Genomic DNA, 12,597 nt, shown 5'->3' on the forward strand with positions numbered 1-12,597 from the left:
TAAGCACGAATATCTGCATAAATCAGTGGGTAATAAAATTAAAGAATTTTAAGGGAATCACAAAAGAACAATGGCCGAGAATTAAGAGCGCGCTGCAGCTAATCGCATGATTACTAAGACCATGTCACCCAACGTATGGTGTCATTCCTTTCCCACAGTTTTATTTCGCTCGCTGCCTTTCAAGACTTCCTCTATCTTAGTTTTCCTACCCCTATGACTCAAAATATATCGAAGACCAATTTTTTGTACTGGATTGTACTGGAAAATAAAACCAATTAGGTTTTGAAATTATAAAGCGGCTCAGGTGTTAACACAGCCGATCTTTTTCATGAAGGTCCATATTTGAAGTGAGGGACTGGGGTCAGAAGGATAAATATTCTAGGAACCATTATTATGTAGATCATTTACCACATCAGTACACGCACGGCGTACATTAGATGATTAGGAACCGAGTAGCAAAACATTGTGATAGCAGTTCAGAGATTTTAGCTTTGATTTACGATAAAAAGCCATTCAAGGACTCTGTGCACCGCAGTCAGTGATATTTGCGGCTTGCTATGATCATTAGAGTTACATATAGTGTAGCACATAGTGTGACATATTAGAACATTGTTTCTACGTGTTTTCATGGACCATGTCTGCCCTTGTTTTCACAGTTGAGGCCGGGACACACGAAAACGAAACTGGGCAGCTATCGGCTACCTACACTACAGTACCCCACAGATCGCCTGTAGAAAGGGAGATATATAAACGGCGCATGCGGCCCCAAAGGCTGATCACTCTGTTCGTGTTCCTCAATCTTTGCTTTCAAAAATCTTAGATGTGGCATTTATTGAAAAGCAGACGCCTTAGCCTTTACATGTTTTCTGCAATGTACATGATGGTTTAAAGCACAATTTTTTTTGGTAGTGCTCTTTGCGTGTTCATGCCGTACGAAGCACACTATTCTCACAGACACTCGTGTTCACCTCAAATATATGTTATATGTAAAGGGACACTGTGGCGGCTTTCAAATGTGGTAATGCCCTATTTTTTTTAGCAGGTTGTTTGTTGATCACGTCTATGAGATTATTTTTTCGATTATAAATAAACCACCTTCGCAATCGCCGACTAAAAACGCGCGATTCAAATCTCCCACGCCTCTCGCGACTGCTACAGAGGAGGAGGGCAGAGAGAAATCGCGCTCCTCCGTCTGTTGTGACATCCCTTTGAGGATCCGGAGGCATTCAGAGCCACCCGAGGGAGCTTTCGACGTGTGCTGTTCCTCATTTTGCTTGCGTTGTGGAGGTACAAAACATGTCAATTTACTGTTATGTGCCCGATACAACACTGCTCTGCATGTGATCGGATGCACGAGCAGCTGTGGCCGCGAGTAGGTGTCTTCCATCGTTTCTTGCACTGTCAAACGCTCGAGGCGCAATGGAACACTGCCGAGAAGAGAGATAAATTCGAACCGATTAAAGAAAACATTCTACTTGAAGCATTTTCGCGACTGTGGCAACGTGCAGGTTTTTCTTAATGCGACTTCTATAGGGCTCTGTGAAAAAGGCATGGCTGAACCATGACATGGCTCCTTCCATTTCCTCGTATATTAGAGTCGTGCCAGTCATCATTCCCCAGAACCGCGTTTCTTGAAGGACGAAAAGGAAGGTAATGCTTGTACTTCTGACAGTAGTTCCATTACTTTCTGAATGTTCCGGTCTCCTTCGTGTTTAAACTGTCGCGTTTTGTGTTGATTGCGAACTATTCATGGAGTGCAATCTCGCGGTGAGACGAGCATACAACCTCAGCACGTGGTTGTAATGCTTGTACTACTGACCGTAGTTGCAATAATTTCTGAATGTTCAGGTCCATTTGTGTTTGAACTGTCGGGTTTAGTGTTGATTGCGATCTGTTCACGGAATGCAATCTCGCGGTGAGATGGGCATACAGCATCAGCACGTGGTTGTAAGTGCGTGTCTCATTTTTTTTTTCCGCAAAGGTATAAGCAGCGGCTTCTTTTCTAAACATCGGACAACTCCTCAGCCGCACGCGATGATGATCCTTTGCTAACGAGCAGATGATTAAAGAGAGCCCACTGTTGTGTCGCAGCTAGGTTGTGACGGCTTTGCGAGATCCTTTCCAGTACAACACGTAGTTGATATGTTCGTGGGATACCTACGAGAGCATTATTGCAAGATAAGATGCGTACCACTCAGCTGAGTATGGGCGCATTCAAGTATGGAGCGCACTGGGCGAGGTTTCCTTCGATGCGTCCAAGCACGAAATAATGGAAGTTCATATATGACCCCGTGATTTTGCACTCGTAGCTGCCTCGTCATTTTACATAATTCTGTCTTGTTTGGAGATGCAAATGAAATTTGAAATGAAACCGACGAGGCTCTTGTAAGAAAACATTTCAGAACGTTGTCTCCAGTACAATAGCTCCGTCAATGCCTCGCGTGCATCGCAGAGGTCGGCAACGGCGCTTCGCTTACAGTTGATTTGTCTGGTGGCACTAATGTACTGCTTCACGCTTTCCATAAAATTCTTCGTTTCACCAAGCTACGAAGCATGGCACTCAAAGCAGGGTTTGGTATACTACGCCTTGGACCCTTTTTTCCCACAATGGCTTTTCTTTCAAGGCGGGAGGCCTGAGACGGAAGTAATCGGCTAGTGAGTTGCTCGCTGCCCTTCCTCCTCAGAAATATGCGCGCCGAGGGTTCGCTGAGGGCCATGTTTATTCTGCTTATAATGACACACACTACTTTTAAAAATGCCTTACTGTGTACTAAAGCAAGATTTCATGGCAAGACTGCGCTCCCCACAACGGAAGTGCTACATCGCTTGTGGGCGCATCTAGTACGGATACATGCGGTGGAAAACCCAATGGACATTAGAGTGGGAATCGCGTTCCACAATGACTTTCACAAAACCGCAGATAGCCGCAGAAAGCATGCAGAGCAACGACGCAGCGGCATCGGCAGCTTCCCCGGGCCTCAAAATGTCGTCAGGCGACCTCTTGGCCAATCACAGGCGGCGGCGCTACCCGTGGCGAAACCTTTCGCGCGGGCTGCGTATTTCTGCTGGAAGAAGGCTATTTGTGCTTTTTTTCAGCCTGATTTAAAACTGATATTCGACTTCGCAGCATGAAACACTGTGGGTTTATGATGAAAGCCGAATTTTTACAAAAAGTGCTGCAGTGTCCCTTTAAGGAGTTGTCCACAGCAGTACGAGCAAATGAAGGGATATCAAAATGATAGTCTATAAACTACCAAGTGCAGTATTTTAGGGTTCTTTTTATATTGCATTAAACTGTAATGTCGCTCTTGGTGTGCACTAAACACTGCAGCCTTTCGTATGAAATGTGCTAAGCTACAGCCTCCGACCCACTACTACCTGGCCTTATACATACTATCCCCATGCTGTGATTACTGTCGGCAGAGTAATGTTTTTAGCTTAAGACAATATTAATGAGATAGCACACTTACTTCAAAATACCTTTGAAACCCAGGCTTTATTTCGGGAATAGCTGCAAGTTCTTCTAGGAAAACCTCATACGGGCTACCTTGTCACTTTCAGCATGTATTCATGCATTTAGTGCTTCTGGGAATATTTATTTTTGACTTAACAGAGCTCATATTGCTTTTAAACTGCAATTTCACCGTATACCGTACCATAACAACTGCGCTTAATATACGTCTTGAGCAGCTCGTGTTGCCTGTTGCTTTCTGAGTTATGGAAGTTCCGGAATATCTCCCACCGGCAGTGCTTCCGCACTGATTGGTGCCAACATTGTGGGCATGCGCTAAGCTGATGCGCAGCTAACGCAATCTGGCGGCCTCAAGGCAAACTTCTAAACATCGGGACCAAAGAAACGCGTTCGCACTGACTGATCCCGCAACTCCAATAACGCAGACGGCAACATGGAGCACGGTCCGCTAAAGGAATCTAATAACAACTCAAGCCGATGCGAGGCCAGCTTTCTGAGCCAGCTAGGAAGCGATTCCAAACCTTCAAGGTGAAGTGTGACACCTGTGCAGGGCCCGGCGCCTTTGCAAAGGAACCGCGCCGAGCGTGCGTACCGTGTGTGCCTCTACAGCCAGGTGAGCGACGTGTCGCTGCTGCACCAGTTCCTCGCCAACCGGTCGCTGTCGTGGCCCGAAAAGACCACGGCCTCAGCGCACCCATTGGACGTGCTCCTGGAACTCGACATCAACTGGAATCTCGGTGGGCCGAAGGGGGCGCGCTAATCTTTTATAATAATGTCAACCAACCAATGCGATCTTTGGTTTCGCGAACTCATATAGGTGTCGTTACAAAGTATCCGGCCTCATCATCGTGTTAAAGTTGTAATAATCTATTTTATCGTAACGAATGTATGTTACATGTCCAGTCGATCCCGGATAAATTGAACTCGGACGGGATTGAGAAATATTTCGAGATTCGATAATTCGATATAGCACGACAGATCAGCTTCTCTGCAATCCACAAGAGGGCACATCGTGCTCCCACTCTAGAAGCGCTTCCTACGGCGATACGCGTCGCCCTGGTATGCTGGCCGCCTATCACTTGCCGCGAGAGCAGCTTATTACGAGGTGAACGCGCGCGCATCCGCACGTAGTGCAAGTTACACGTAATTGATTATATATAATTAATTTGATTTTTGAGTAATTTTGTTATATTATTAATATTTCGAAGCAGTAACTTTTTGGGTAATTAAAATATTTTTGATGGTAATTGATTACCAGTTAATTTCTTCTCTGCAGAAATAACTACAGGATTCATTGAAGCGTCTGTGACGATGGCTGCTTTAGATTTTTCGGCTGAACGATGGTGCGCATGGCTGCCTGGCATGTTGCGCTCTCCGTGCTCTTTCGTTTTGGTGTAAATTGTGCTGGAATCTGTTTCAACTCCGCGGTTTAAGGCCAAATATGTGTCTACAGTGAACGACGACATCAAGAGCTAAAACGTCGTTTGGCTGAAGAATTAAACCAGCCTTGTCATGTTTCCACACGAGAAGCAACTTGGGACGTTAAAGAAAGTATACCTACACAATTGTGCAGCCTTTTTGCGACTTTACCTGCAGTGTCCATTCACCACGCCAGCATTTAAGCGCGGTTCTTCAAAGGCGATGTTTGGTTTGGTTTGCAGGGTTTAAAGCTCCAAAGTAAGATAGGCCACGTGGGAGGCCAAAGTGGATGGCTCCGGAAATATAGGCCGCTTTTAATTTTTAATGTGCTTTGATATCACCCAGTTAACGATCGCCTTGCTTTCCGGCGTCATCAAAAAGTGGCTGCCATGGCTGCAATTCGATTAGCATTCTTGGACTTAGTAGTCGAGTGTCATAACCACTGAGCCGCTACGGCGGGTCATAGAGGATCCAGAAACTGCCACGGAAACACAGCGCAATTGTGAGTGAGTGTGCAAGATATACGTACGTTATTACACAGCCCTACCTTTTAAGACTTATTTGTAAAGAAGTGTTCGATGTAGTCGATGATGTCTTCATAATGAAACTTTGCAAAATCAGGTACGCAACTTTGAAAAACAACTATTTTTGAAATTTAACTGCCTTGTAAATGATGGTCAAGAAAGCCGCACTATTTGCTGTTTGAGCGAGTTTGTTATGGAAATAAAGTTCGGTGGAAATTAACGCAATTGTAATTGACTGCTGGTTTGAAGTTTCCAGTTATTTTCTGGGTTGCAGTTCAGTGTTGTAACTAGTTAACTTCCAGACGGAGTAATTGCAGTTGCAATCGGGTACTTAGTTTCTGTACCATGTGCACGTCTGGTCGAGCGTCACGTAGCGACAGGGGATGAAAAAGGGGGCAGCTATGCGGGCCATACCATGCGCTCGATCGCGTGTTCTGTGTTTTATAGGAACCTATTGGAGTTTCAGGGCTCGCGTCTTGAGCTCAGTGGTATAAATGCCTTTGGTGTTAATGTGACACCAAAGCTACTGCAGGTGGGTTTTCTAGAAAAGCAACTGCTCTGCATAAGAGGTCTAATTATAAGTACTGGTACACTATAAACGCAACAATCACTCTGTTGAAACACGTTTCAGTTCATTTTTTGTTCTCTTTGAGCAACGAAGCAGGCCACTCAAAAGCCATCGGTCAGTAAGGCTGTCTTCACCGCCGAACAACCAGTGCGCCGTGCCCTGGCTTCTCCGCGTGACAGCAGGGTCGCGTTGAAAACTGCCATGCAGACCGAAGTCCACTTTGAATGGGAATCTATTTTCCCTTCGTCCAGCAGTGTTACAGCGTTACCGCTGCCGGCAAGCAGCCAAGCATGCGCACCTGTCCGGACTCCGCGAGCAAAACAATGACCGTGTAATACCATTAGGAAAAGCGCCCATTGCAGGGGCCCGGCGCGTTCGATATATCGAATGTTCCGCTGAAATGGAGTTTGACAAAGGTGAACACCCCTCCTATACGCTTGATTGGTACTGTCAACGTCATATTTCGAGAGCTCCATTGTAAGCAATAATTGGATTCGTCCTGGTCCCATGTATCCGGCATCGGCTGTACCTCCTACGAGTTCTATTCTGGCAGGCGTGGTATTTTGACGTCACAGCGTTAAAACCATCTTTCTTCAGAAAAAGCGGCTTTTTGAGCGAGAAATTAAGAGTATGCATCCCTCTGGCAGGTGACATGGATGGTCAGTGATGGCCGCCGGGTTGTTCATGTAACGAGACCAAATTACATGGACGAATTGGATGTGGATCTAACTTGAATAGCTGCTTTCATATGGGAGGGTGAAATGGGATTCCTGCCGTCTAGGTACCATGAATCCCGATTCAGACAAACTGCGCTCTTAGGCCATGCACCAAATTTGGCGCAGCTCGGTTCAAGCGCAGATATTTACTTATATCCGATGGTCTTCGTTCGAAATAGGGCGGTATTCTATTACTGTATATTACTGGACATGAGTGGGATAATAGAGGCACACATGAGATTACTAAATAGTCGAGTACCAAAGCGAACGGACGAGATCGAGGATCTAAAGGGGATCCGGCAAACGGGAGTGTTTAAGACTCGTCATACTCTCAGCGGCTGAGCTTAAAGGGCAACGCCGTGAACTTTTTTCATCGTTTTGAATTATTGATTGCACTGCATTCCTTGATCTGCCCTGACAGCGACAGAAAAAACTGTTTTTAGAAATTCAAAGTAGAATTATATTTAAAATGAACGACCAGCAAACTGAAACCGAAACAGGTTTCATGGCAAGAAACGACGCTCCAGCTGACGATGAAACGATGTCACATACAGTGTTGGAAAAACACTCGCACGCACGCGCGTTGGGTGGTGGAAATAAAGTTTTGGACATCATGACGCAGTACGTGAAACGTCAGTGTTGCTGTGCTGAAGTGAAATGCAGTGACGCAGTGCAGTGATGCAGAAATCGTCTGAACTGAGGCGACGAGAGCTTCACATTTAGAAATCGAGTAGGGCACGAATGAATCACTGCACGGTGCGCTATTTATGTAAATAGCATATTTAATGGAAGTAATACCTGCTGTAAACATTTTATTAGCATAATGTCGAAATGTCGGCAAAGTTACCTTTTAAGGTTGTGACTCAGATGCTCCGTTATCGAAAACCTCTTCTTAAACTCAGTATAAATGGTCACGGGCATCCAAAAAGCAGTACTCCTTCAAAAAATTATGCTTTGTTATTCTTACCGTGCGAGCAACACTCACCATTCTTCTTTGAGACATTAAAATAACAGCTAGATATAATCGGGAAATTATATAAAAGCATTGTTAAACCACTCCCGGCGCTTCATAGAGTTGCAGATCCGACCCCTTTTAAGCACATTACGTGTCAAAATACGACTTCGCCCGAAATACGACTTGAGCATCCCGGCAGGCTTATGCTTTTCCTCCTCAACCAGGATGTAGGCGGCGCCGCTTGAACCTTCCAAGTAGTAATTATGGTAATTAATTATTTTCTTTCCAATAAAAGAGAGCTCTTCACAGGATCTTTTTATACGTTTTTCGGACAGGTATATATGCGATTCTTGTTAACAATACGTTACATTTTATTGTGATCAAGAATAAACATAGTAAGTATTATCTCTCAAATGAAACATGCATATGCAACTATAAAATTTTGAAGCTCGAAATATTCAAATATTGATGCACAACTGAATGCAAACCATGCAGAAAATATGAAATCGTCTCCAAATGGTACACATTAAAAAGACATTAATTAGTTTGAAGTGTTGGAGACACGAAAAATACTTTTCACAGCTATTACACGCTTCCCAGGAGAGAAAAATATTAGTTGTTGTGGGCCTAAAAAGATGTTTCGAAAGAGGGGCTTCGTTCTAGAAATGAATCAATTTCTGTTCGCCTAACAAAACGAAGGTTTCGAGGAGCATTCTTCCTAAAAATCTGATTGCGTCAGCCACACCTTACCTGTTTTTTGCTCAATACTGAACTTTTTATTGAAATACTGAATTATGACCCAGCTGGAAATACATTTACTAAGTAATCAGATTTTTTCTCTTAGGGGACTGGGAAATCTCAGGAAAAGTTCAACAGTTAGAGAGTCGTACTTTGCTAAACGAAAATGCGGAACCGTCGAAAGGGGTCACTTTAATGTTAGACTACGTTTTTTACAAGATTCCACTTGTGGTGTTGGTTGCTATATTTAGATACCGATGCGGCAAAAAAAGCGGACAATAACGTATTGAAATAAATTGAATTCACAAGTTCACTGTTATCCTGTCTTTACAGAAAGCGTCCGCTAAGCATCATCCGCGTGTGCATTAGTGCTTCTTATTTACCGCTTTCGTGGAGGTTGAAACTCCTTGGAATCCCCGAAGTGGATTCAGCGTGCTCCGTCTTGATGCATGCAGTTCACAGTTGAGCCACAGGCCACATTAACTGGATGGTGCCTTACAACTGTGCGGCCGAATGAGCACGTTATACAGTCTTGACAGCGGTGCATCCCAGATATGGGCGCATGTTCAGTGGTGGTTGCACATGTTTCTGATGAACCCTGTTTTTTGCATCGTTTGTAACCTAGGTCTCTGGTTTTCGGTGCGCCTCTCCGGAAGCCACCACGGGCGGCGGCTGCTACGTGTGGGGCCGGGCATCGTGTCTGGCGCCTGGATGAAGGCCCTGGACGCCGTCGTTCTACGCGGCGTTTACAACGCCCGGGTGCGCCGCTTCTACGACGTTATGCGCACCAACAACTTCGTGTCCATCAGCGACAAGTAAGCGAATACGATACTAGTTTGCGGAATTCCCATTCCAAAAGAAACGACAGGAACATGTCACAACAGACATTTCTTTGGTAACGTAAGGATTTTGTTTGGTTACATCAGAAAGCACTACAAAACTACAGCAAATGCTGATGCTTATGACAGACCTACATAATATTGTTTTATATGTTAACGCAGTTCTGTAGTTTTTCGACTGGGATGCGACAGCACGGGCATAGCAAACGATGACTTTCTTTTTGGCTTTCGTTCGAACTTTTCAGGAGTTGTGAACTGCTATGCGCACTAATTATTTACTACCTTGATCTGTGTGGTACCTAATTAATAATAGAATCCACAAAAAACTCCAAACTGAACAAGGCGCGACCCTCCATTTTGGTTCAGGCTTGTTCCGTGATTATTTTCTGAAAGCTGCTGCGACGAAAGTGGGAGCTGCTACTCAGCTGCTTCTCTAGGCGCTGTATTTCTATTAAATGTATACGCCAGGCAACAAAATATAGAAACAAAGCTAGGAAAAGGGGCTCAGCTTCAGCAGTTAATTTTCTTCAACGAATACAAACTTTTCGCGCTTCATTTGTATGAGTTAGCATTATAAATAAATATTTGGTAGACCTAGCTTACCTGATCCTGGTTCTTCAATCACCACTTCAGCAAAGGTCATCACTAATAATATTACTGGTTTTAAAGTCTTTTTCACAGTGCGTATGTAACATTACCTCTACTTCTTTGGCACTGGCCGCTTTCGAAGGCCAAACACAGGTTGGCTGTTTGTCTATCGCTTATTTCTTTACAGTATTCGGTCCAAATAGGTTATAAATACCTAAAACAAGTGAGAATGTACAGTGAAGTTATAAAACGAGCAGGCTTCTACTAATGGTGACTTCGCAAGCCGTCCTCTGCAGCACCTCTCTAATATGGGTGTAATTGCTCATTGACATCCACCCAAGCACAGCCGTGCGGCTACAAAGAAAAGCTGCACAGCTTTTTCAGAAAATTCGTAGTTAAAGAGAAATTCGTCCTCGTCCGGTTCTAGTTCTCCGGCTAAGTTCTCAGAAACTTATTCATTGAACTTCGTGTTGACGGGTTCGATCCCAGGACCAGGACAAATATTTCTTTAACTATGAGGTTTCTGAGAAACCTGTAAAGCTTTCCTTTGTAGCCGTATCTGCGCTTAGGTGGGTGTCAATGAGTAATTACTCCCTTATTACAGATCTACTTCATCTTGGGGGATTCCTCTATATATTCGACCAACATCCATAGGGGCTCTATGTCGGATCTATGTGGAGCGCTGCTCTATGTAGAGAAAGTAGCCATTTGGTTCAGGTGTACAATGCATATGACAGCATTCACTGCGCTCTGATTCCTTGCTCTACAATAAATTGAAAGAGCCATAACTTTATTCCGAGGCCATATTTGTAATGTTCATCACTTTGGTTCTTTAGCATAGGTAGGTGCCACCTGTAGCGTAATGGTTACCCCAAAAAAGAAAGTCACTTTTGTGGACTTTGGCAGCAAAACTGCTGTTGTTCATTCCCAGAACGACTGAATAATTGGTCAGGAAAGGTACTTAACAACTAAAACCGCTGAGGCTTCTGCCGATATGGAACATCAAAAACTTCAGTTTAACTTATGGCGGCAATTTATGCCGCATCATAAATCTCGCTTGTGGTCACTGCTCAAGCTCAAATCTTGGATGTAAAGGAGGCAAGCGTTAATTGGACGGGACAAACAACACAATCCACGTAAAATATTATCACGAATCGTGAGAAGCCCGTATTCGTGACTACAATTTTTGTGATAGTCTCACTCAGGTGTAGGCTTGTACACTGTCTTGCGTTTCAGGAACTATCTTAGTTGTATTTAACCAGAATATCAGCTGCCTTCGTCATGAAGTCACCTGTTGCGAACTGATGCTTGTTCAGGTTCACGCAAGCTCAGACCAAAGCAATTACGCGCATTCAAAACATAATGGTGCCTTTTTGAAGCGATGGTAACAGCAAGCATAAATAAACTTGAACTGATTTTGCGAGTATTTTCGGTACCGTGGGCATTCAGTCTGAAATCTCGGTCCTGCGTTCGTAGTTCTGGTTCTTCTATCACACGCTGTTTATATTTAAGTACATAATCCTCAAAACCTAACATAGTTTGGCGTGATGACAAATTTGGGCTGTCCTCTTCGTAAGAGGTATTGTGTATTTTATTTTGTGAATCAACCACGCGCTAAACCAAATGTTCTCGTTACTTTCCACATAAAATCTTCAAGGTCAAATTCACTAGAAGATTGTTGTAACATACCAGGGGGGCCTCTATTTGGACAGAAAAGTATAAGCTGAGTGCAGGTAATTATAACAAAGGATTCTGAATTCAAAGTCAGTCTCAAATCCTCTACTTCTGAAGTGTCAATCCCTCAATAAATGATGACACGAGGATCACGTTCAGCGCAGTGACCACACGATTTCGCGTTCACCATCCTTGAATGTGCCTTTGCTGTCTTCATTCATATTCTTTCTATCCCTCGTAGGTACAAATGGCCTAATAACGCTTCAAATAATTATGCTTCTCACTGCCGTAACTACCTCCCACTGCAGCTGCAAAACCGTTTCCCTCTGCAAAAACGGTACACCAAGCGTCGGCAAGCCGCTTTGTTAGAAGGACGCTGCGCCCATCAGGAATCATTGCGAGCAGTCGTCGTGCAACTGAATGTTCATGAGCCATTGGTGGTTTCTCAATCATTACTTACTTCATATGAATTCTCGAAACATGAATACTTGCAAGGGTGGACAAAAGGAACAAGGTGTTTCACTACAGCTTCGGAACTTTTAGCTCTGTCTCTGAGGCAAACGATGGTTGTCGAGATATATTTTACCGTGCAAGGAAAGTAAAAGCAAACACGGCGGTTTTTTTTTTTTTTAGATAAAGAACGTACAAAAGCATGAGGTTGATTATATAAAGATACACAATGAACAGATGGTTATATCTTGCGCTCCGTAAGAACAACTTTGTTGCAGGGACATGGAAGAGCTGCGCCATGACGAGTACGCTGTCGCCGGGGCCCTTTCCGAGGCTGCCAGTGGCGGCCAACGGGAGTTGGCATTCGCTTTGAAGCAGATGCATAAGCTAGCGACGCCTGGTCTTAGCGCCACCCTGTGGACCACGCTACTGAACCGGTACCTCAAGATGCATCACCGGTATGAGCGAGTGCCTAAGCAGGGCATTCAAAGTTTCTTTAGCAAACAGCGCCATTCAAGCCACCCGAAAATCATCAGCGCCCTTCCAGTGAAGGGCCCGCACAGTCTTTGAGCCCTCTAAGAGAACGTCATAGCTCTATTGTAGACATGTTGAATCGTTAGGTGGCTGTGACAGTATGAATTTCAAGTAATTTTA

The 12,597-nt window shown here is 44.3% G+C and overlaps 2 protein-coding genes across 2 annotated transcripts in view; both read left to right on the forward strand.

Moving 5' to 3' along the window:
* Positions 1–9,211, forward strand: part of LOC146195118 (uncharacterized) — a 53,424-nt gene extending 44,213 nt beyond the window's left edge. The window contains exons 4-5 of the mRNA XM_084596726.1: positions 4,023–4,209; positions 9,018–9,211. Coding sequence (XP_084452852.1) covers positions 4,023–4,209; positions 9,018–9,211 — 381 coding nt within the window. The remainder of the gene's footprint in view (positions 1–4,022; positions 4,210–9,017) is intronic.
* A 3,014-nt stretch (positions 9,212–12,225) lies between these two features.
* Positions 12,226–12,597, forward strand: part of LOC146195119 (neprilysin-3-like) — a 37,827-nt gene continuing 37,455 nt past the window's right edge. The window contains exon 1 of the mRNA XM_084596727.1: positions 12,226–12,401. Within this exon, the coding sequence (XP_084452853.1) occupies positions 12,226–12,401 (176 nt within the window). The remainder of the gene's footprint in view (positions 12,402–12,597) is intronic.

The sequence above is a fragment of the Amblyomma maculatum genome, chromosome 3 (assembly GCF_055883805.1).
Source record: "Amblyomma maculatum isolate TAMU_Amacu chromosome 3, ASM5588380v1, whole genome shotgun sequence".
Taxonomy (NCBI): Eukaryota; Metazoa; Arthropoda; class Arachnida; order Ixodida; family Ixodidae; genus Amblyomma; species Amblyomma maculatum.